This window comes from Cherax quadricarinatus, chromosome 85 (assembly GCF_038502225.1).
Source record: "Cherax quadricarinatus isolate ZL_2023a chromosome 85, ASM3850222v1, whole genome shotgun sequence".
Taxonomy (NCBI): Eukaryota; Metazoa; Arthropoda; class Malacostraca; order Decapoda; family Parastacidae; genus Cherax; species Cherax quadricarinatus.
In genome coordinates, this window is record NC_091376.1 from 12,643,448 (window position 1) to 12,668,354 (window position 24,907).

Genomic DNA, 24,907 nt, shown 5'->3' on the forward strand with positions numbered 1-24,907 from the left:
GTGGTACTAACACAGTAGTAGTGGTACTGGCACAGTGGTAGTGGTACTAACACAGTAGTAGTAGTATTAACTACTGCCTTGGATCAAACGTGTAGCGCATGCTACACTCCAAGGTATTGTCCAGTGTGGGTAGATTGGTAAAGCACTGCGTACCTTGTCCTAAGGTTCGTAGGTTCGAGTCTCCTTCAGCCAGAGATCAGTGTTTATATATATATATATATATATATATATATATATATATATATATATATATATAGATGTGTTTATGTATGTGTGTGTGTGTGTGTGTGTGTGTGTGTGTGTGTGTGTGTGTGTGTGTGTGTGTGTGTTTGTGTGTGTGTTTGCGTTTGTGTGCGTTTGTGTGTGTGTGTATGTGTGTGTGTGTATAAACACGCTGGACGTCTCCCACCGAGGCAGGGTGACCCGAAAAAGAAACACTTTTACCATGATTCACACCATGACTGTCTTTACAGAGGCGCTCAGATACGACAGTTTAGATGTCACTCTAAACAACATTGTACATCCCACCTCCAGGACTCAAGTTAGGGTGTCCCGTAGCTCGATTCTTAAAGTACTCAGCTCACACACTGAGGTCCGGGGTTCGATCCCCGGTATAAATATGATACAAACACACGATGACCCAAAGGATTGAAGTCACCCTTCAATCCTATGCTATAGGATTACATTAACTGTTATTACTTCTTAAAATCTAACAATAATATGGGTAATCATGCTATGCAGTAACAATCTGGTTGATCAGGCCCTGATCCACCGCGAGGCCTGGTCACACACAGGGCCGCAGGGCTGTTAACCCCCAAAACCTTTCCAAGTAAACTCCAGGTATATTTAGTGTAGTGTTTTCGCTCTCTTCATTTCCTTGAATCAAACGCCCAAGTGGGAACAAATTCCATTAGGTAGCTATGTTATATACACTCAAGGTGAAGACCCATATTATTGTCAGCGAGTGTTCGTGATTTGATCAATATTTTGGCAGCCCAGACAGACGCACTGTCATGTCGACTCATGGCTTACATACTTTCAAGGAAGTTCACGTGTTGCTGTTGAAAAACTCATGATTAAAGGAATTAGAGCTGCCTTCATTTTTCTTAGTACATCCCTGATTACCTGCCATTCCTCAGGCGCCGTATGACCCCTACCAGGATTAAAGACAGCCTAGTAAGTAAGTAAGTAAGTGAGTTTATTCAGGTATACACAAATACAGTTACATAGAATTGTCATACATAGCAGCATATGTGTAGAGAACCTGGGATAACCCAAAAAAGTCAGAGTGACTTATTTCCATTGGGGTCCTTTCCTGGAGTACCTGGAGTACCTGGAGAGGGTTTAGGGGGTCAACTAAGTGACTTGCTCTTTGCTGTGAAAATACTGCTGCTACCAACCGACATGTAATCATTAGTGAACTTGCCAGAATGGATGTTGGAGGATGTCTTCTCCGCTGGATTAAAAGCTACCTGTCCAACAGAAAGTCGTCTGTGTTGTTCCAGGGACATAGAAGTGTAACTAAAGATTTTGAATTAGGAACACCACAGGGAGGTGTGCTCAGTCCCACCCTATTCAATATTCTAATTAATGCATTACTTAATGCCATGCCTAGCCAGCCCCATCATTATATGATTAATTTTGCTGATGATATAATGATTCACAGCACCGGATTCTCCAACACCCAAAACATTCTTAGCCTCGTGTCAGGACCTGGGGTTAATAATCTCTATTGATAATACAAAGATACACAACAGACGTCCTCCTCGACAGACACAGTTCGCTAGATCCAGTTGCATGATGGTTCTCTTCTAGAATATGTAAGCATTTACAAGTATCTAGGCTTTGAGGTCCCACTACTTGGACCTGTTGTAACAAGACTTTGTCGCCAATACAAAGAAAGACTGATAGCTGTGATGAATGCTTTTGAAAACCGATAAGTTGGAGATTGAGACACTTATGCAACATATGGGAATCTTTATTGAGGAAACGTTTCGCCACACAGTGGCTTCATCAGTCGAATACAAAGCAGAAAGGTGTAAGGAGAGGAGGGGTTTGAGGTAATCAGTCCCTCAGCCTGGAGTCGATGTGTTCAGTCCATCAATCTTGTAGGAAGTACAGCATAGGGCCGTAGACGTGGCTTATATACTGTAGTCAGGTGAGGCGAAGCAGGAGGAGGCGGGGTCATAGTGGTACCATCCACTAGTCGAAGTAGGTCTTCGTCCAAAGGTTGGAAAAGTTTTGATACAAAGATTTCTTCAAAGCCTGTCCACCTTTGGACGAAGACCTACTTCGACTAGTGGATGGTACCACTATGACCCCGCCTCCTTCTGCTTCGCCTCACCTGACTTCAGTCAAGTGAGGCGTGTGTATACGTGTGTGTGTGTGTGTGTGTGTGTGTGTGTGTGTGTACTCACCTATTTGTACTCACCTATTTGTGGTTGCAGGGGTCGAGTCACAGCTCCTGGCCCCGCCTCTTCGCTGATTGCTACTAGGTCCTCTCTCTCCCTGCCCCATGAGCTCTATCATACCTCGCCTTAAAACTATGTATGGTTCCTGCCTCCACCACATCACTTTCTAGGCTATTCCATGGCCTGACTACTCTATGACTGAAGAAATACTTCCTAACATCCCTTTGATTCATCTGAGTCTTCAACTTCCAATTGTGACCTCTTGTGTCTGTGTCCCATCTCTGGAACATCCCGTCTTTGTCCACCTCGTCTATTCCGCGCAGTATTTTATATGTCGTTATCATGTCTCCCCTGACCCTCCTGGCCTCCAGTGTCGTCAGGCCGATTTCCCTCAACCTTTCTTCATAGGACAATCCCCGTAGCTCTGGGACTAGTCTTGTTGCAAACCTTTGCACTTTCTCTAATTTCTTGACGTGCTTGTGTGTGTGTGTGTGTGTGTGTTTGTGTGTGTGTGTGTGTGTGTGTGTGTGTGTGTGTGTGTGTGTGTGTGTGTGTGTGTGTGTGTGTGTGTTTGTGTGTGTGTGTGTGTGTGTGTGTGTGTGTGTGTGTGTGTGTGTGTGTGTGTGTGTGTGTGTGTTTGTGTGTGTGTGTGTGTGTGTGTGTGTGTGTGTGTGTGTGTGTGTGTGTGTGTGTGTGTTGTGTGTGTGTGTGTGTGTGTGTGTGTGTGTGTGTGTGTGTGTGTGTGTGTGTGTGTGTGTGTGTGTGTGTGTGTGTGTGTTTGTGTGTGTGTGTGTGTGACCCAACAGTTAATACTTGCACTAATAACTCATTACAGTTGTGACTGGGTGTGGACGTGTAAATTGCTTATTACTTGATACAATGTTCATAATTGTAACTATGTATAAGACGTGTAGATGATTCATTACCTTTGTAACTTGTTCGGCTATCAAAACTTTGGGGCCCAGACCCTGGACCCATTACGTACCTCTGTAATCTTCTGACTACCACCCACACCATGGGTATGGAATGTATAATAAACATATTAAACTAACTAACTGCTAGTAGTAGTAATGATAATAGTAATATTAATAACATCAATAATAATAATATAAGAATAATTAAGCTATATTTAATGTACACACTTCTCTCTCTCTCTCTCTCTCTTTATATTCAGTGTCTCAGTAATTTTCTTATCACGAGTGAATTATTCCCATTGTCAATTTTTGTTTTGATAGGCTGATAGGTAATTAGATTTGATCCGAGGGGAAGTAACAACAGTTCCTGAGATCAAGAACTCTTCGCCGGCATCAAGGTACCTTTGGAAATCTGTACCATCACAAGAGATGACTAATTAAACACCTGTGCAACACTTGGCTATCTTTACTGCGGAAACGTTTCGACAGCCAGTGGCTTCCTCAGTCCAATACAGTGAAGAATGGTTGAAGATAAGAAGGAGTCTGAGGTAAACAGTCCCTCAGCCTGGAGTCAATGTGATCAGTCCATCAACACTGATAGACTGATAATATCTACTCCAGACTGAAGGACTGATTACCTCAAAGTCATTCTGATCTTAAAACATTCTTCTCTAATTCATTACACAACCGGCACAGTGGAAGCTTCTCTCTCCCGTCAGCGGGTTATTTGAGTATTGTTCCAGTCACGGTATTGTGTATTTTTTTGTATTTTATTTATCCTATTCATCAACCTGTCGTTTTTCTAAACCATTTATCATCACAAGAGTAAACTCACCGGCGTAGAAGAGGAAGAGGATGACCTTGATGGGTAACAATTCCTGTTTAAGAGTCATATGTTTTCTGCACCTCGTCCACCACCTCAGGACAAGACCACCTCCTTTAGCGCCATTTTCTTCAGCGCCACGTCTCTCAGTGGCGCTTCCTAGTTGGCCATCCTTCACATCTGTATCAAATAAGTAGTGTACTAGTCGGAAACTAGGATGGTTATGGGATGTATAATAAATCGTAGGGTCTCATACAGCACCTGGGTAATGGGGTGGAAATAACAAGGACCCTAATGGAAATGTCAGTGTGTCTGTCTTATTTCCATTAAAGTCCTTGATAATTTCCTAGGATAACCTCTGACAATGGGTTATCCTGGGTAATTTACAATATGATAAATGTACTTATATGTACCTGTACCTAAATAAACTTAATAACAGGTACAGTTCCTGGAATCAAGGGCCGCAGTGGGAATAAATCTCATTGGGTCACTATGTATCTTCAGTGTCAGCAGTGTTCGTGTTCTGATCAAAATTTTGGCAGCCCGAGCAAGTGAACTGTCATGTTGACTGGTGAAGAACTCTTGATTCAAAGAATTAGAGCTGCCTTCATTTTTCTTAGAACATCCCTGATTACTTTCCATTCCTCACGCGCTGTATCAACCCCACCAGGATCAAGGACAGCTTATGAACAACAACAACAACAACAACAACAACAACAACAACAACAACAACAACAACAACAACAACAACAATAATAATAATAATAATAATAATAATAATAATAATAATAATAAAATAATAACTAGCTGTTAATTATAATTTGATTTCTATGTTATTCACCCATGGAAGTGTAATTAATTCTTAATTTTTCGTCTATTCCAATACTTAAAAAATATGTAAGATCGAATCTTGGTTTGAGATTATTTGATCTCTCCCTTATCCCTGGGTTTCCATTTTATGTATATTGTTTATGTTTTTTGATAAATGTACAGTACAAAAAAATTTAGATAGAAAAATAATGACATATATTATATGATTATAAGAGTACAGTTTAACATGATTGTTTACGAGGAATGATTCAATTTGGACAGGTCAGCCGCAGATGTCAGCATAGTTGCTGATCCCTGTATTCCCTGTATTATATAGCATACCATATTAGTATCATCCATGTGCTTTAGATACGAGATCCCTTGTAGGCCTGTGGCTTTGTGTGACGTCACGGGATGCACATGTGTAGGCTCATACCTCTGCCCCGCTCTCACTCGGCGGTAGACCATTCAGCAGACAGGCAAGGCGGTGGGCTCCATCCCTCATCATCTCAGACTGACAATATAAGTTACCATCCAACAAGTGTGTCTACCTTCAACCTACGATATCTCCATTTAAGAACCCTTACGATACAGAGGTCACCTCAGGAAGCAGCTTAGATAAATATTTACACACACACGAGCTATTAAATCTCTGCACCAAATTCACTTTAAACCAGTAAATATTAGATCCTACAAGACTAGAAAATACGCTGGAGGTCATCTTCATTAACCACGACGATTTGATAGGTAATATAACTGTATCAAAGACAATTCACTCAAATCACAACATAATAGAGGTACAGACATGTATGCTCAGGGCTCCTGACCAGCAAAATGTGATCAGTCATGAGGGTGTCTTCACAAAATTCAGCTTCAATAACAAAAACATACAATGGGAACAAGTCAACCAAGTCCTAAATAAAACAAGCCGAGGTCTGCTCAAGGCACATTCCATTAAGAAAAAGAAAGAGAAGATGTAAACTAGAAAGAAAGAGACGCTCCTTATACAGACGAAGGCAAAGAATCACAGAGCTGCTGAGAGGGGCCAATATATCTGAAATATGAAGGGAGGCACTGGTCAGAGAAATAGCAAATATCGAACCTAAGCTTAAGGAATCTTACAGGAGACAAGAATCTTAGGAAGAACTAAAAGCCATAAAGGAAAATGAAAAAAATACTTCTTCTCTTATGCCAAATCTAAGGGTAAAATAACATCCAGTATTGGGCCCCTGCTCAGGCGAGATGGGACCTACACAGATGACAGCCAAGAAATGAGTGAGATACTAAAGTCCCAATACAACTTCTTTATGAATTCTTTATGACCGAGACTCAAAAATTGGTCATCTAAAAAATCTCTGATATTTTCCTAACACCACAAGACTTTGAAAAGGAAATAAATGACACGCCCGTGCACTCTGCCCCAGGCTCATGGAACTCCGTGTTCATCAAGGACTGCAAGAAGCCCCTGTCACGTGCCTTCAGCATTCTATGGAGAGGGAACATGGACACAGGGGTCATCCCACACTCACTAAAAACAACAGACATAGCCCCATTATGGTGGGGCTATGTCTAAGGTGGCAGTAAAACAATTGCAAAGAACTACAGACCGATAGCACTAACTTCCTAAATCCTAATAATCAAGATCGCCAACCAATGAAAAGCCGGGGTCGCCACGAGTACACTGAGAGACAATACAGTAAGTGTCAGGGGCCCAAGACTATTCAACTGCCTTCCAGCATATATAAGGGGAATTACCAATAGACTCCCGGCTGCTTTCAAGAAGGCACTGAACAGGCACCTAAAGTCATTACCTGACCAACCGGACTGTGGTTCGTACGTCAGTTTGCGTGCTGCCAGCAGTAACAGCCTGGTCGATCAGACCCTGATCCACCACGAGGCTAGATCTCAAACAAGGGGCGGGGGCGTTGAACCCCGAAACCTTCTCCAGGTGTACTCCAGGTCAGATGACCAAAAGCTCCAGCTGTAGGTCATCCTACGACCCTCGTCAGGAAACACTTATCCTGTTTCCTCACAAACTTAACCTAACTTAGTGTAAGTTACACCTCTTAGTGTAAATATACTGAGAGTCTACTCTACGAGCTTTTAAACCTCTGCACAAAATTCAATTTAAACCAGCAAATAATAGAGCCTACTAGACTGGAGAATACACTAGACCTCATCTTCACTAACAATGATGATCTGATAAGAAATGTCACCATATCAAAAACAATATACTCAGATCACAACATAATTGAGGTTCAGACATGTATGCGTGGAGCCCCAGACCGACATAATGAGACTAGTCACGAGGGAGCATTCACCAAATTCAACTTCAATAACAAAAACATAAAGTGGGACCAAGTAAACCAAGTCCTAACCGATATAAGCTGGGAAGATATACTAAGCAACACAGACCCCAACTTATGCCTAGAACAGATTAACTTGGTGGCACTCGATGTATGCACAAGGCTTATTCCTCTAAGAAAAAGGAGGAGTAGATGTAAAATAGAAAGAGACAGGCGCTCCCTTTACAGGCGACGGAAAAGAATAACAGAGCGGCTAAAAGAGGTCAATATATCTGAAATGGGTAGGGAGACACTGGTCAGAGAAACAGCAAGCATCGAACTTAAGCTAAAGGAAACTTATAGGAGTCAGGAATCGCGAGAAAAACTAAAAGCCATAAATGAAATCGAAAGAAACCCAAAGTATTTCTTCTCCTATGCCAAATCAAAGTCGAGAACAACGTCCAGTATTGGGCCCCTACTTAAACAAGATGGGTCCTACACAGATGACAGCAAGGAAATGAGTGAGCTACTCAAGTCCCAATATGACTCAGTTTTTAGCAAGCCGCTAACCAGACTGAGAGTCGAAGATCAAAATGAATTTTTTATGAGAGAGCCACAAAATTTGGTTAACACAAGCCTATCCGATGTTATCCTGACGCCAAATGACTTCGAACAGGCGATAAATGACATACCCATGCACTCTGCCCCAGGGCCAGACTCATGGAACTCCGTGTTCATCAAGAACTGCAAGAAGCCCCTATCACGAGCCTTTTCCATCCTATGGAGAGGGAGCATGGACACATGGGTCGTCCCACAGTTACTAAAAACAACAGACATAGCCCCACTCCACAAAGGGGGCAGTAAAGCAACAGCAAAGAACTACAGACCGATAGCACTAACATCCCATATAAAAATCTTTGAAAGGGTCCTAAGAAGCAAGATCACCACCCATCTAGAAACCCATCAGTTACACAACCCAGGGCAACATGGGTTTAGAACAGGTCGCTCCTGTCTGTCTCAACTATTGGATCACTACGACAAGGTCCTAAATGCACTAGAAGACAAAAAGAATGCAGATGTAATATATACAGACTTTGCAAAAGCCTTCGACAAGTGTGACCATGGCGTAATAGCGCACAAAATGCGTGCTAAAGGAATAACAGGAAAAGTCGGTCGATGGATTTATAATTTCCTCACTAACAGAACACAGAGAGTAGTCGTCAACAGAGTAAAGTCCGAGGCAGCTACGGTGAAAAGCTCTGTTCCACAAGGCAATATGCTCGCTCCCATCTTGTTCCTCATCCTCATATCCGACATAGACAAGGGTGTCAGCCACAGCACCGTGTCTTCCTTTGCAGATGACACCCGAATCTGCATGACAGTGTCTTCCATTGCAGACACTGCAAGGCTCCAGGCGGATATCAACCAAATCTTTCAGTGGGCTGCAGAAAACAATATGAAGTTCAACGATGAGAAATTTCAATTACTCAGATATTGTAAACACGAGGAAATTAAATCTTCATCAGAGTACAAAACAAATTCTGGCCACAAAATAGAGCGAAACACCAACGTCAAAGACCTGGGAGTGATCATGTCGGAGGATCTCACCTTCAAGGACCATAACATTGTATCAATCGCATCTGCTAGAGAAATGACAGGATGGATAATGAGAACCTTCAAAACTAGGGAGGCCAAGCCCATGATGACACTCTTCAGGTCACTTGTTCTATCTAGGCTGGAATATTGCTGCACACTAACAGCACCTTTCAAGGCAGGTGAAATTGCTGACCTAGAAAATGTACAGAGAACCTTCACGGCGCGCATAACGGAGATAAAACACCCCAATTACTGGGAGCGCTTGAGGTTCCTAAAACTGTATTCCCTGGAACGCAGGCGGGAGAGATACATGATTATATACACCTGGAAAATCCTAGAGGGACTAGTACCGATCTTGCACACGAAAATCACTCACTACGAAAGCAAAAGACTTGGCAGACGATGCAACATCCCCCCAATGAAAAGCAGGGGTGTCGCTAGCACGTTAAGAGACCATACAATAAGTGTCAAGGGCCCGAGACTGTTCAACTGCCTCCCAGCATACATAAGGGGGATTACCAACAGACCCCTGACAGTCTTCAAGCTGGCACTGGACAAGCACCTAAAGTCGGTTCCTGACCAGCCGGGCTGTGGCTCGTACGTTGGTTTGCGTGCAGCCAGCAGCAACAGCCTGGTTGATCAGGCTCTGATCCACCAGGAGGCCTGGTCACAGACCGTGCCGCGGGGGCGTTGACCCCCGGAACTCTCTCCAGGTAAACTCCAGGTAATCCCTATTTTAGGGATTAAAGTATTCTGGTTTGTGGTGAATAGATTACATGCAACCTTAATCTTGTGGGTCTTTACGTGACACTTACCTTAGCAACAGGAGACAAATTGTCAAAATCAACAAAACGGAATCAGAACCCCTGGCGATAGCATGTGGAGTTCCCCAAGGTAGTATTCTGGGTCCCTTATTATTCTTATGTTATGTCAATGACATGCCTGTCAGTGTCAAGTGCAAACTCCTACTGTATGCAGATGACAGTGCCCTGTTAGTGTCAGGTAAAGACCCACAAGATATAGCTAATGTTTTAACACTGGAACTGGAGTCCTGCAGCAAATGGTTAGTAGACAACAAACTATCATTACACCTCGGGAAAACTGAAGCCATTCTCTTTAGCACGAAACATAAACTGAGAAGGGTAAATAATTTTAATGTCCAGTGTAATGGGAAGCCCATCACTTTGGTTTCATCAGTAAAATATCTGGGAATCCCCTTTGACCCATGCATGTCAGGAGAATTGATAGGGAACAGTGTAGTAAAGAAAGCGAATGCCAGACTGAAGTTCCTGTATAGACAAGCACAGTGTCTACCTACTGAGGCACAGTGTCTACCTACTGAGGCTCGCAGGACCCTATGTCTAGCCCTTATACAATGTCATATGGATTACGCTTGCTCTTCATGGTACTCTGCCTTGACAAAAAAACTGAAAGATAGACTGCAAATCACCCAGAACAAAATCGTAAGATTCATCCTGGGGCTGGGACCAAGAGAACATGTAGGCCAGGATGAATTACAGCAGTTGGATATGCTGAATGTTGAAGACAGAGTAAAATAACTGAAGCTAAATCATGTTTATAAAATTGCTCACAAACAGTGTCCAGAATATCTTGCTGTCAATTTTGTCAAGGTTGGGAACCAAAACAATCATAGTACTAGGGGGAGAGAGCACAACTTTGTAGTACCCACAGTCAGTGGCCAGGCAAGTAAGTAAGTAAGTAAGTTTATTCAGGTATACACAAATACAGTTACATAGAATTATCATACATAGCAGCATATGTGTAGAGAACCTGGGATAACCCAAAAAAGTCAGACAGAGTGACTTATTTCCATTGGGGTCCTTTAAACACCTTTTATTGTACAGCAATAAAGGAATGGAACAGACTGCCCGCACATGTCAAAGCCAGTCATAGCATGAACCAGTTCAAGAAGAGTGCCAAAAGGTGTCTGATGAATGTAGCTACAGAAAGGGAAGGGAATGATTTTCTATTTTTTAGCTAATATAAGTGTAAATTTTACCTTATTCCTAGTAATGACCCTCGTGTAGTAGATAGTCTTAATAACCCTCGTGTTGTAGTCTTAATGACCCTCGTGTAGTAGATAGTCTTAATGACCCTCGTGTAGTAGATAGTCTTAATGACCCTCGTGTAGTAGATAGTCTTAATGACCCTCGTGTAGTAGATAGTCTTAATGACCCTCGTGTAGTAGATAGTCTTTTTAGTATGATAATAAGATGTTATCTTCATTATAGAATAATAAGAAAATATTATAACCTTTATATTATAATAATAAGGTAAAAGGACCCCAATGGAAATAAGTCACTCTGTCTGACTTTTTTGGGTTATCCCAGGTTCTCTACACATATGCTGCTATGTATGATAATTCTATGTAACTGTATTTGTGTATACCTGAATAAACTTACTTACTTACTTACTAACAACCCATTGAGTAGTTGATAGGCTTGAAGCCCATTTACCCAATCATCTTGGTGCAGTCGTGGCCAACCTGTGTTGCATATGGAACACCCGAGGAAGAGAAAAGACCGAGGCACCACATCCTCAGAGAAGAACATCATAATCTTGCACAGATGTCATGATTTCACTGTATTTCTCGATATCAACTCTGTACAAGCCTCCATCAAGTTTACCATGATTTGCATGAATGACCAAAACCTGAATTTCAGAGTCTACAGATAATTCACGAGTACAAATGACCTACTACACTACCTATCACACGTATGTACTAAGAGAAGCAGACCTGGAGTACATCTGGAGGGTGTTGCGGGGGTCAGCGCCCCAGGGGCCCGGTCCATGACCAGGCCTCGCCTCGATTTTTATTAAGAAGATCTTACAAAACCTGGAACACTGGTTACCTCGAGGAAGAGTGCAATATATGCATAGATCCATTTCCTAGCTACAGGACCCAGCACATTTCATCGGCGACTGTTTTAAAAAGGTCATTAAAATTATATACAACACTAGAAAATCCCCCCTGATACCTACATTGTCCTCCCAGACGAACAGGCTTCTGAGAATATCCACAACCTTATTGCCAAAAGCATAACCCACATAGCCAGCATGACTGTCAGCACCTTAAGACGCTACTAACAAAGAGCACTTAATTCATGGTATAACTTAATAAGTCTCTGAGGAAAATTGTGTTGCAGAGGTCTGAGCAATTGTGTTGCAGAGGTCTAAGCAGTTGTGTTGCAGAGGTTTGAGCAGTTGTGTTGCAGAGGTATGAGCAGTTGTGTTGCAGAGGTCTGAGCAGTTGTGTTGCAGAGGTCTGAGCAGTTGTGTTGCAGAGGTCTGAGCAGTTGTGTTGCAGAGGTCTGAGCAGTTGTGTTGCAGAGGTCTGAGCAGTTGTGTTGCAGAGGTCTGAGCAGTTGTGTTGCAGAGGTCTGAGCAGTTGTGTTGCAGAGGTCTGAGCAGTTGTGTTGCAGAGTCTGAGCAGTTGTGTTGCAGAGGTCTGAGCAGTTGTGTTGCAGAGGTCTGAGCAGTTGTGTTGCAGAGGTCTGAGCAAAGCGAATCACTCACGAAGTGGTAATACACAGACCTACAAGAACGAGCTTACAGTCATGTACTGTCAGTTAACAGTTTAAGAACAATAATACGAAGAGAACTTTAGATAATAAGAAGTGTTTAGTCCCTCAGTCCTTCTAGGAGGTGTTTAGCCCCTCAGTCCTTCTAGGAGGTGTTTAGTCCATCAGTCCTGCTAGGAGGTGTTTAGTCCATCAGTCCTGCTAGGAGGTGTTTAGTCCATCAGTCCTTCTAGGAGGTGTTTAGCCCCTCAGTCCTGCTAGGAGGCGTTTAGTCCCTCAGTCCTTCTAGGAGGTGTTTAGTCCCTCAGTCCTTCTAGGAGGTGTTTAGTCCCTCAGTCCTTCTAGGAGGTGTTTAGTCCCTCAGTCCTTCTAGGAGGTGTTTAGTCCCTCAGTCCTTCTAGGAGGTGTTTAGTCCCTCAGTCCTTCTAGGAGGTGTTTAGTCCCTCAGTCCTTCTAGGAGGTGTTTAGTCCCTCAGTCCTTCTAGGAGGTGTTTAGTCCCTCAGTCCTTCTAGGAGGTGTTTAGTCCATCAGTCCTGCTAGGAGGTGTTTAGCCCCTCAGTCCTGCTAGGAGGTGTTTAGTCCATCAGTCCTGCTAGGAGGTGTTTAGTCCATCAGTCCTGCTAGGAGGTGTTTAGTCCATCAGTCCTGCTAGGAGGTGTTTAGTCCATCAGTCCTGCTAGGAGGTGTTTAGTCCATCAGTCCTGCTAGGAGGTGTTTAGTCCATCAGTCCTGCTAGGAGGTGTTTAGTCCATCAGTCCTGCTAGGAGGTGTTTAGTCCATCAGTCCTGCTAGGAGGTGTTAAGTCCATCAGTCCTGCTAGGAGGTGTTTAGTCCCTCAGTCCTGCTAGGAGGTGTTTAGTCCATCAGTCCTTCTAGGAGGTGTTTAGTCCATCAGTCCTGCTAGGAGGTGTTTAGTCCATCAGTCCTGCTAGGAGGTGTTTAGTCCATCAGTCCTGCTAGGAGGTGTTTAGCCCCTCAGTCCTTCTAGGAGGTGTTTAGTCCATCAGTCCTGCTAGGAGGTGTTTAGCCCCTCAGTCCTTCTAGGAGGTGTTTAGTCCATCAGTCCTGCTAGGAGGTGTTTAGTCCATCAGTCCTTCTAGGAGGTGTTTAGTCCATCAGTCCTGCTAGAAGGTGTTTAGTTCCTCAGTCCTGCTATTAGGTGTTTAGTTCCTCAGTCCTGCTAGGAGGTGTTTAGTCCCTCAGTCCTGCTAGGAGGTGTTTAGTTCCTCAGTCCTGCTAGGAGGTGTTTAGTCCCTCAGTCCTGCTAGGAGGTGTTTAGTCCCTCAGTCCTGCTATTAGGTGTTTAGTTCCTCAGTCCTGCTAGGAGGTGATTAGTCCCTCAGTCCTGCTAGGAGGTGTTTAGTTCCTCAGTCCTGCTAGGAGGTGTTTAGTTCCTCAGTCCTCCTATTAGGTGTTTAGTTCCTCAGTCCTGCTAGGAGGTGATTAGTCCCTCAGTCCTGCTAGGAGGTGTTTAGTTCCTCAGTCCTGCTAGGAGGTGTTTAGTTCCTCAGTCCTGCTAGGAGGTGATTAGTCCCTCAGTCCTGCTAGGAGGTGTTTAGTCCCTCAGTCCTGCTATTAGGTGTTTAGTTCCTCAGTCCTGCTAGGAGGTGATTAGTCCCTCAGTCCTTCTAGGAGGTGTTTAGTCCCTCAGTCCTGCTAGAAGGTGTTTAGTCCCTCAGTCCTTCAAGGAGGTGTTTAGTCCCTCAGTCCTGCTAGAAGGTGTTTAGTCCCTCAGTCCTTCAAGGAGGTGTTTAGTCCCTCAGTCCTGCTAGAAGGTGTTTAGTCCCTCAGTCCTTCAAGGAGGTGTTTAGTCCCTCAGTCCTGCTAGAAGGTGTTTAGTCCCTCAGTCCTTCAAGGAGGTGTTTAGTCCCTCAGTCCTGCTAGGAGGTGTTTAGTCCATCAGTCCTGCTAGGAGGTGTTTAGTCCCTCAGTCCTGCTAGGAGGTGTTTAGTCCCTCAGTCCTGCTAGGAGGTGTTTAGTCCATCAGTCCTGCTAGGAGGTGTTTAGTTCCTCAGTCCTCCTATTAGGTGTTTAGTTCCTCAGTTCTGCTAGGAGGTGTTTTGTCCCTCAGTCTTGCTAGGAGGTGTTTAGTCCCTCAGCCTTGCTAGGAGGTGTTTAGTCCATCAGCCTTGCTAGGAGGTGTTTAGTCCCTCAGCCTTGCTAGGAGGTGTTTAGTCCCTCAGCCTTGCTAGGAGGTGTTTAGTCCATCAGCCTTGCTAGGAGGTGTTTAGTCCCTCAGCCTTGCTAGGAGGTGTTTAGTCCCTCAGCTTTGCTAGGAGGTGTTTAGTCCCTCAGCCTTGCTAGGAGTTGTTTAGTCCCTCAGTCCTTCTAGGAGGTGTTTAGTCCCTCAGTCCTTCTAGGAGGTGTTTAGTCCCTCAGTCCTTCTAGGAGGTGTTTAGTCCCTCAGTCCTTCTAGGAGGTGTTTAGTCCCTCAGTCCTTCTAGGAGGTGTTTAGTCCCTCAGTCCTTCTAGGAGGTGTTTAGTCCCTTAGTCCTTCTAGGAGGTGTTTAGCCCCTCAGTCCTTCTAGGAGGTGTTTAGCCCCTCAGTCCTTCTAGGAGGTGTTTAGCCCCTCAGTCCTTCTAGGAGGTGTTTAGTCCATCAGTCCTGCTAGGAGGTGTTTAGCCCCTCAGTCCTTCTAGGAGGTGTTTAGCCCCTCAGTCCTTCTAGGAGGTGTTTAGCCCCTCAGTAATTCTAGGAGGTGTTTAGTCCCTCAGTCCTGCTAGAAGGTGTTTAGTCCATCAGTCCTTCTAGGAGGTGTTTAGCCCCTCAGTCCTTCTAGGAGGTGTTTAGTCCATCAGTCCTTCTAGGAGGTGTTTTGTCCATCAGTCCTGCTAGAAGGTGTTTAGCCCCTCAGTCCTTCTAGGAGGTGTTTAGTCCATCAGTCCTTCTAGGAGGTGTTTAGTCCATCAGTCCTGCTAGAAGGTGTTTAGTTCCTCAGTCCTGCTAGGAGGTGTTTAGTCCCTCAGTCCTGCTAGGAGGTGTTTAGTTCCTCAGTCCTGCTAGGAGGTGTTTAGTCCCTCAGTCCTGCTAGGAGGTGTTTAGTCCCTCAGTCCTGCTATTAGGTGTTTAGTTCCTCAGTCCTGCTAGGAGGTGATTAGTCCCTCAGTCCTGCTAGGAGGTGTTTAGTTCCTCAGTCCTGCTAGGAGGTGTTTAGTTCCTCAGTCCTGCTATTAGGTGTTCAGTTCCTCAGTCCTGCTAGGAGGTGTTTAGTTCCTCAGTCCTGCTAGGAGGTGTTTAGTCCCTCAGTCCTGCTAGAAGGTGTTTAGTCCCTCAGTCCTGCTAGGAGGTGTTTAGTCCATCAGTCCTGCTAGGAGGTGTTTAGTCCCTCAGTCCTGCTAGGAGGTGTTTAGTCCCTCAGTCCTGCTAGGAGGTGTTTAGTCCATCAGTCCTGCTAGGAGGTGTTTAGTTCCTCAGTCCTGCTAGGAGGTGTTTTGTCCCTCAGTCTTGCTAGGAGGTGTTTAGTCCCTCAGCCTTGCTAGGAGGTGTTTAGTCCATCAGCCTTGCTAGGAGGTGTTTAGTCCCTCAGCCTTGTTAGGAGGTGTTTAGTCCCTCAGCTTTGCTAGGAGGTGTTTAGTCCCTCAGCCTTGCTAGGAGTTGTTTAGTCCCTCAGCCTTGCTAGGAGTTGTTTAGTCCCTCAGCCTTGCTAGGAGGTATTTAGTCCCTCAGCCTTGCTAGGAGGTATTTAGTCCCTCAGCCTTGCTAGGAGGTGTTTTAGTCCCTCAGCCTTGCTAGGAGGTATTTAGTCCCTCAGCCTTGCTAGGAGGTGTTTAGTCCCTCAGCCTTGCTAGGAGGTGTTTAGTCCCTCAGCCTTGCTAGGAGGTGTTTAGTCCTCCAGCCTTGCTAGGAGGTGTTTAGTCCTCCAGCCTTGCTAGGAGGTGTTTAGTCCCTCAGCCTTGTTAGGAAGTGTTTAGTCTCTCAGTCCTGCTAGGAGGTATTTAGTCCCTCAGCCTTGCTAGGAAGTGTTAGTCCCTCAGCCTTGCTAGGAAGTGTTAGTCCCTCAGCCTTGCTAGGAAGTGTTAGTCCCTCAGCCTTGCTAGGAAGTGTTAGTCCCTCAGCCTTGTTAGGAAGTGTTAGTCCCTCAGCCTTGCTAGGAAGTGTTAGTCCCTCAGCCTTGCTAGGAAGTGTTAGTCCCTCAGCCTTGCTAGGAAGTGTTAGTCCCTCAGCCTTGCTAGGAAGTGTTAGTCCCTCAGCCTTGCTAGGAAGTGTTTAGTCCCTCAGTCCTTCTAGGAGGTGTTTAGTCCCTCAGTCCTTCTAGGAGGTGTTTAGTCCCTCAGTCCTTCTAGGAGGTGTTTAGTCCATCAGTCCTTCTAGGAGGTGTTTAGTCCCTCAGTCCTTCTAGGAGGTGTTTAGTCCCTCAGTCCTTCTAGGAGGTGTTTAGTCCATCAGTCCTTCTAGGAGGTGTTTAGTCCATCAGTCCTGCTAGAAGGTGTTTAGTTCCTCAGTCCTGCTATTAGGTGTTTAGTTCCTCAGTCCTGCTAGGAGGTGTTTAGTCCCTCAGTCCTGCTAGGAGGTGTTTAGTTCCTCAGTCCTGCTAGGAGGTGTTTAGTCCCTCAGTCCTGCTAGGAGGTGTTTAGTCCCTCAGTCCTGCTATTAGGTGTTTAGTTCCTCAGTCCTGTCCTGCTAGGAGGTGATTAGTCCCTCAGTCCTGCTAGGAGGTGTTTAGTTCCTCAGTCCTGCTAGGAGGTGTTTAGTTCCTCAGTCCTCCTATTAGGTGTTTAGTTCCTCAGTCCTGCTAGGAGGTGATTAGTCCCTCAGTCCTGCTAGGAGGTGTTTAGTTCCTCAGTCCTGCTAGGAGGTGTTTAGTTCCTCAGTCCTGCTAGGAGGTGATTAGTCCCTCAGTCCTGCTAGGAGGTGTTTAGTCCCTCAGTCCTGCTATTAGGTGTTTAGTTCCTCAGTCCTGCTAGGAGGTGATTAGTCCCTCAGTCCTTCTAGGAGGTGTTTAGTCCCTCAGTCCTGCTAGAAGGTGTTTAGTCCCTCAGTCCTTCAAGGAGGTGTTTAGTCCCTCAGTCCTGCTAGGAGGTGTTTAGTCCATCAGTCCTGCTAGGAGGTGTTTAGTCCCTCAGTCCTGCTAGGAGGTGTTTAGTCCCTCAGTCCTGCTAGGAGGTGTTTAGTCCATCAGTCCTGCTAGGAGGTGTTTAGTTCCTCAGTCCTCCTATTAGGTGTTTAGTTCCTCAGTCCTGCTAGGAGGTGTTTTGTCCCTCAGTCTTGCTAGGAGGTGTTTAGTCCCTCAGCCTTGCTAGGAGGTGTTTAGTCCATCAGCCTTGCTAGGAGGTGTTTAGTCCCTCAGCCTTGCTAGGAGGTGTTTTAGTCCCTCAGCCTTGTTAGGAGGTGTTTAGTCCCTCAGCTTTGCTAGGAGGTGTTTAGTCCCTCAGCCTTGCTAGGAGTTGTTTAGTCCCTCAGCCTTGCTAGGAGTTGTTTAGTCCCTCAGCCTTGCTAGGAGGTGTTTAGTCCCTCAGCCTTACTAGGAGGTATTTAGTCCCTCAGCCTTGCTAGGAGGTATTTAGTCCCTCAGCCTTGCTAGGAGGTGTTTTAGTCCCTCAGCCTTGCTAGGAGGTATTTAGTCCCTCAGCCTTGCTTTTAGGTGTTTAGTCCCTCAGCCTTGCTAGGAGGTGTTTAGTCCTCCAGCCTTGCTAGGAGGTGTTTAGTCCCTCAGCCTTGTTAGGAAGTGTTTAGTCTCTCAGTCCTGCTAGGAGGTATTTAGTCCCTCAGCCTTGCTAGGAAGTGTTAGTCCCTCAGCCTTGCTAGGAAGTGTTAGTCCCTCAGCCTTGCTAGGAAGTGTTAGTCCCTCAGCCTTGCTAGGAAGTGTTAGTCCCTCAGCCTTGCTAGGAAGTGTTAGTCCCTCAGTCTTGCTAGGAAGTGTTAGTCCCTCAGCCTTGCTAGGAAGTGTTAGTCCCTCAGCCTTGCTAGGAAGTGTTAGTCCCTCAGCCTTGCTAGGAAGTGTTAGTCCCTCAGTCTTGCTAGGAAGTGTTAATCCCTCAGCCTTGTTAGGAAGTGTTAGTCCCTCAGCCTTGCTAGGAAGTGTTAGTCCCTCAGTCTTGCTAGGAAGTGTTAGTCCCTCAGCCTTGCTAGGAAGTGTTAGTCCCTCAGTCTTGCTAGGAAGTGTTAGTCCCTCAGCCTTGTTAGGAAGTGTTAGTCCCTCAGCCTTGTTAGGAAGTGTTAGTCCCTCAGCCTTGCTAGGAAGTGTTAGTCCCTCAGCCTTGCTAGGAAGTGTTACTCCCTCAACCTTGCTAGGAAGTGTTAGTCCCTCAGCCTTGCTAGGAAGTGTTAGTCCCTCAGCCTTGTTAGGAAGTGTTAGCCCTCAGCCTTGCTAGGAAGTGTTAGCCCCTCAGCCTTGCTAGGAAGTGTTAGTCCCTCAGCCTTGCTAGGAAGTGTTAGCCCCTCAGCCTTGCTAGGAAGTGTTAGCCCCTCAGCCTTGCTAGGAAGTGTTAGTCCCTCAGCCTTGCTAGGAAGTGTTAGCCCCTCAGCCTTGCTAGGAAGTGTTAGCCCCTCAGCCTTGCTAGGAAGTGTTAGCCCCTCAGCCTTGCTAGGAAGTGTTAGCCCCTCAGCCTTGCTAGGAAGTGTTAGTCCCTCAGCCTTGTTAGGAAGTGTTAGTCCCTCAGTCTTGCTAGGAAGTGTTAGTCCCTCAGTCTTGCTAGGAAGTGTTAGCCCCTCAGCCTTGCTAGGAAGTGTTAGTCCCTCAGCCTTGCTAGGAAGTGTTAGTCCCTCAGCCTTGTTAGGAAGTGTTAGTCCCTCAGTCTTGCTAGGAAGTGTTAGCCCCTCAGCCTTGCTAGGAAGTGTTAGTCCCTCAGCCTTGCTAGGAAGTGTTAGTCCCTCAGCCTTGCTAGGAAGTGTTATTCCCTCAGCCTTGATTACCTCGGCCTACCGCTGCACATCTTCCATCATTTATTCTCTGTATAAGATTAATAAAGCCATTGACTGGAGAAACGTCTCACCACTGAAGACTCACAAAGTCGCACATGTATGGTAAAAAACAGCGACAATTCTAAGTGAAAACTTTGGACATGGAGGAGCCTTAGTACAGGATAGCCAGACTATTTTTTTTTTTTTTTGACTCAGAGTGGCAAAGATAACTTTTTACTCGGTAACTGGTGGCTAGGCTGAGTTTGAGAGCCACTAAATGTGTCAGGATATCACCTGAGGAGTTAATGGTAGGGTGTAGAGTATAGCCTAGTTGACGCCTTTTTGGAAGAAACAGCATACGATGCTGGTTATTATTGTGACGCTTTGGACGACGTTCGTACGTGGTTGGGTAGGGTTGGGTAGGGTTTTGGGGTTTCTCAGTGGGAGATGTATCTCGACTCTCCGTGCATTATCCTTGGACGTTAGCAGAGTGTCAATGGAGGTAAGAAGGGCAATCGTGGCGGACTTCCTATATATCTCATGGGGCATGAGGGAAACTGGGGGAGCAGTTCGGGTTAGGGCAATTGCGGCGGGTATTTATAGAACGGCTTGTAGGAATAGGATCATTTACGGTGGGAGGTGGGGTTCCACCTTCCCTGCAAGCTATAGGAGTATTACGGTACAGCGGTTACTGAGGCTGATTCATTACCTCTGTAACTTGCCATGATTGTGACCAGATCTACCTGGAGTTCATTACCTTTGTAACTAGTTCAGCTATCATAACTTTGGGGTCCAGTCACTGGACCCATTATATACCTTCGTTATCTTTTGACTACCGCCCACAGGATGGGTATGGGGTGCATAATAAATATATTAAACTTAAACTGCAGCTGAGGGGGGGAGGGTAAGGCAGCGAGGGGCTGGACTCGTCCCGTGGTAACACCCTTGGTTAGTTAAATATGTTTATTATGCACCCCATACCCATCCTGTGGGCGGTAGTCAAAAGATTACAGAGGTACATAATGGGTCCAGGGACTGGACTCCAAAGTTTTGATAGCTGAGCAAGTTACAAAGGTAATGAACTAGATCTGGTCATAATCATGACCAAGTTACAAAGGTAATGAGCTCCAGGTAGAGCTGGTCACACTCATGAATAATTGCAAAGGTAATGAATCAAACACATTAATCATGAGAATTTACAAAGGTAATGAGCTCCAGGTAGAGCTGGTCACAATCATGACAAGTTTCAAAGGTAATGAATGATAAACACGTTATCACATGATTACAATCATAGACAAATTACAGAGTAATGAGCAGTTAACAAACATAGTAGGGAATTCATCCAATGCCCCAACAACAGATGTTGCTAGGTGCCTGTCTCTCCTCGGTAGACAGCCATTGCAAACAGTAGCAAGTTGCCCAGGGATCTGCTGCTTGCACGAGCACCATCGACCCTCCCCAAGAGGTCCAAGAAGCCAGTGACTCCGTTAGCAGCCCGATGGAGAGCTGCCCTAGGGACATGTCAGCGTCCTGGTGGACGCCAAGTTGATTGAAGATCCCAGGCCCTCGTGTGCACGGATGTTGAAGCTTGAGGAACTGAGTACACACTGCCTGTGGCACACCTGACAGCTGCCTCGCGGTCGAACTCCACGATGCTGTCCCTGTAGTAGAAGTTCCTGTGAGCCCGGCACTCACTGCAGTGCCATCGCTGACATCGTGGGTTAGGGGAGAAGTACCCTCTATAGATGGGGTGGCGCTGGGAGTTCGGTGGGTGAGGCGGGGGAGACGGGCAGGGGTGAGGCATTATGAGAGGGTCACTGTTTACTACACATGCCCTCCCCCTCCCCCCCAGCGGAGAGGGGGGGGAGGCGCTGACTGGTCCTGACTCAACAACACCAAATCCTCTAAAACTGCACAACACTTCAACTATTTACGCTGAAACGATGCACTGGGATGTCCGTTCGCTCCTCTGGTATCTTCTCAAAGCATTCACACTGAGTTCTGTTAAGTAGGGACCTGGTCAGCCTCTTTGACCAGGAGCTATCCTTGAAAATCCCGCAGCTTACGTTAGGATACTTAGAGTGAAAGGTTGAGTAGGTAAGTTGGGTGTCTGCAGTTATGGTAAGTTTTGTGCGCTTCTGGATGCTTGGTAGTGCCGAGATGTGTGACTAAGATATTGGGTTTTTTCTACTTTCTGGGTATTTTGTATAGCAAGCTGGGCAAAACGGTTTTGTTCGGCAAAATAAACAAGCACAGACATCGTTGGTTTATATATTTGTGTATATTTGTATAAAAAATTTTTTTTATTAATGTTTTATTCGGTGACGTAGACATGTCCATGTGGGTCTTTGCCAGTGTTTACGTAGGCATGTTCATGGTATTGTGTCATATAAACGTCACACTGATGTCAGATTCAATTAATATAGTGTTTATTGCCTTGATAGGGGTTAATTTTAAGCATTATAATTGGTCTGTAATCGACAAGTTGTCCTTTGGGGCGCCTTTTGTAAACCGACCAACCCATGAGGCTCGTCGTTCATTTTTTGATGGAATGGCGCAGTATAGTATCTACTTATGGTTTCCTCAAGTTACGTAGTCATCTTTAGACTGCTTTTATAATTTTAAGGATTTGATGATGGATAATGTGTTGGTGTGATGAGACAGGTTTCTCAACAGGGGGGGAGGGGGGGGTACGTCGTAGTATTCCCACAGTTAACATTATGGCTAATATTCTTCTTTGGTGCTAATATTGATTGTATGTGTTGTTTAGGAACTTACAACTGATACCCTTGGTATAAGATAAGATAAGATTTCATTCGGATTTTTAACCCCGGAGGGTTAGCCACCCAGGATAACCCAAGAAAGTCAGTGCGTCATCGAGGACTAACTTATTTCCACTGTGGTCCTTAATCTTGTCCCCCAGGATGCCACCCACACCAGTCGACTAACACCCAGGTACCTATTTGCTACTAGGTGAACAGGACAACAGGTGTAAGGAAACGTGTCGAAATGTTTCCACCCGCCGGGAATCGAACCCGGGCCCTCCGTGTGTGAAGCGGGAGCTTTAGCCACCAGGCCACCAGGCCACCGGGCCTTCTGATTATAATAATCTTGATTCCAGGTGTCAATACTGCACCCACCTCGTGGGCTCTAACCTAAACCTTTTGTATTGACCGTCCAATATAACTGATTTTATACCTGTACTTTTGTCATGTGGAGTTTTTCAATATAATATATTTATATAAATAACACAGCAGGACATATACCTGATGTTAAATTATGTTTGTGTTACAGTTGTAGGTATAATATTTGTGTTACAGTTGTAGGTATAATATTTATGTTACAGTTGTAGGTATAATATTTGTGTTACAGTTGTAGGTATAATATTTGTGTTACAGTTGTAGGTATAATATTTGTGTTACAGTTGTAGGTATAATATTTGTGTTACAGTTGTAGGTATAATATTTGTGTTACAGTTGTAGGTATAATATTTGGGTTACAGTTGTAGGTATAATATTTGTGTTACAGTTGTAGGTATAATATTTGTGTTACAGTTGTAGGTATAATATTTATGTTACAGTCGTATTTCTTCTCCTATGCCAAATCAAAATCGAGAACAACGTCCAGTATTGGGCCCCTACTTAAACAAGATGGGTCCTACACAGATGACAGCAAGGAAATGAGTGAGCTACTCAAGTCCCAATATGACTCAGTTTTTAGCAAGCCGCTAACCAGACTGAGAGTCGAAGATCAAAATAAATTTTTTATGAGAGAGCCACAAAATTTGATTAACACAAGCCTATCCGATGTTATCCTGACGCCAAATGACTTCGAACAGGCGATAAATGACATGCCCATGCACTCTGCCCCAGGGCCAGACTCATGGAACTCTGTGTTCATCAAGAACTGCAAGAAGCCCCTATCACGAGCCTTTTCCATCCTATGGAGAGGGAGCATGGACACGGGGGTCGTCCCACAGTTACTAAAAACAACAGACATAGCCCCACTCCACAAAGGGGGCAGTAAAGCAACAGCAAAGAACTACAGACCAATAGCACTAACATCCCATATCATAAAAATCTTTGAAAGGGTCCTAAGAAGCAAGATCACCACACATCTAGAAACCCATCAGTTACACAACCCAGGGCAACATGGGTTTAGAACAGGTCGCTCCTGTCTGTCTCAACTATTGGACCACTACGACAAGGTCCTAAATGCACTAGAAGACAAAAAGAATGCAGATGTAATATATACAGACTTTGCAAAAGCCTTCGACAAGTGTGACCATGGCGTAATAGCGCACAAAATGCGTGCTAAAGGAATAACAGGAAAAGTCGGTCGATGGATCTATAATTTCCTCACTAACAGAACACAGAGAGTAGTCGTCAACAGAGTAAAGTCCGAGGCAGCTACGGTGAAAAGCTCTGTTCCACAAGGCACAGTACTCGCTCCCATCTTGTTCCTCATCCTTATATCCGACATAGACAAGGATGTCAGCCACAGCACCGTGTCTTCCTTTGCAGATGACACCCGAATCTGCATGACAGTGTCTTCCATTGCAGACACTGCAAAGCTCCAGGCAGACATCAACCAAATCTTTCAGTGGGCTGCAGAAAACAATATGAAGTTCAACGATGAGAAATTTCAATTACTCAGATATGGTAAACATGAGGAAATTAAATCTTCATCAGAGTACAAAACAAATTCTGGCCACAAAATAGAGCGAAACACCAACGTCAAAGACCTGGGAGTGATCATGTCGGAGGATCTCACCTTCAAGGACCATAACATTGTATCAATCGCATCTGCTAGAAAAATGACAGGATGGATAATGAGAACCTTCAAAACTAGGGAGGCCAAGCCCATGATGACACTCTTCAGGTCACTTGTTCTATCTAGGCTGGAATATTGCTGCACTCTAACAGCACCTTTCAAGGCAGGTGAAATTGCCGACCTAGAAAATGTACAGAGAACTTTCACGGCGCGCATAACGGAGATAAAACACCTCAATTATTGGGAGCGCTTGAGGTTCCTAAACCTGTATTCCCTGGAACGCAGGAGGGAGAGATACATGATTATATACACCTGGAAAATCCTAGAGGGACTAGTACCGAACTTGCACACGAAAATCACTCACTAGGAAAGCAAAAGACTTGGCAGACGATGCACCATCCCCCCAATGAAAAGCAGGGGTGTCACTAGCACGTTAAGAGACCATACAATAAGTGTCAGGGGCCCGAGACTGTTCAACTGCCTCCCAGCACACATAAGGGGGATTACCAACAGACCCCTGGCAGTCTTCAAGCTGGCACTGGACAAGCACCTAAAGTCAGTTCCGGATCAGCCGGGCTGTGGCTCGTACGTTGGTTTGCGTGCAGCCAGCAGCAACAGCCTGGTTGATCAGGCTCTGATCCACCAGGAGGCCTGGTCTCAGACCGGGCCGCGGGGGCGTTGACCCCCGGAACTCTCTCCAGGTAAACTCCAGGTAATAATATTTGTGTTACAGTTGTAGGTATAATATTTGTGGATTTTTCGTAATTTCACATGTAAGTTTTGTTACCATTATCATCGTCAATTATATTTTATTTGTTTTTTTCAATAATGTGCTGGACAGTGAGTTTTGGACACTAGAGATTTATTCTTTTAATTTAGGGGTTGTTATTCTTCCTCTTTTGATGGGGAAG

At 45.1% G+C, this 24,907-nt stretch overlaps 1 protein-coding gene and 1 long non-coding RNA gene across 2 annotated transcripts in view; one reads left to right on the top strand and one right to left on the bottom strand.

Moving 5' to 3' along the window:
- The window catches only part of LOC138855222 (uncharacterized), a 202,825-nt gene that overhangs the window by 134,643 nt on the left and 43,275 nt on the right, over positions 1–24,907 (top strand). The window lies entirely within an intron of this gene.
- The window catches only part of LOC128703187 (major facilitator superfamily domain-containing protein 6), a 48,051-nt gene that overhangs the window by 21,980 nt on the left and 1,164 nt on the right, over positions 1–24,907 (bottom strand). Inside the window, exon 2 of the mRNA XM_053797767.2 lies at positions 4,161–4,328. Within this exon, the coding sequence (XP_053653742.2) occupies positions 4,161–4,328 (168 nt within the window). The remainder of the gene's footprint in view (positions 1–4,160; positions 4,329–24,907) is intronic.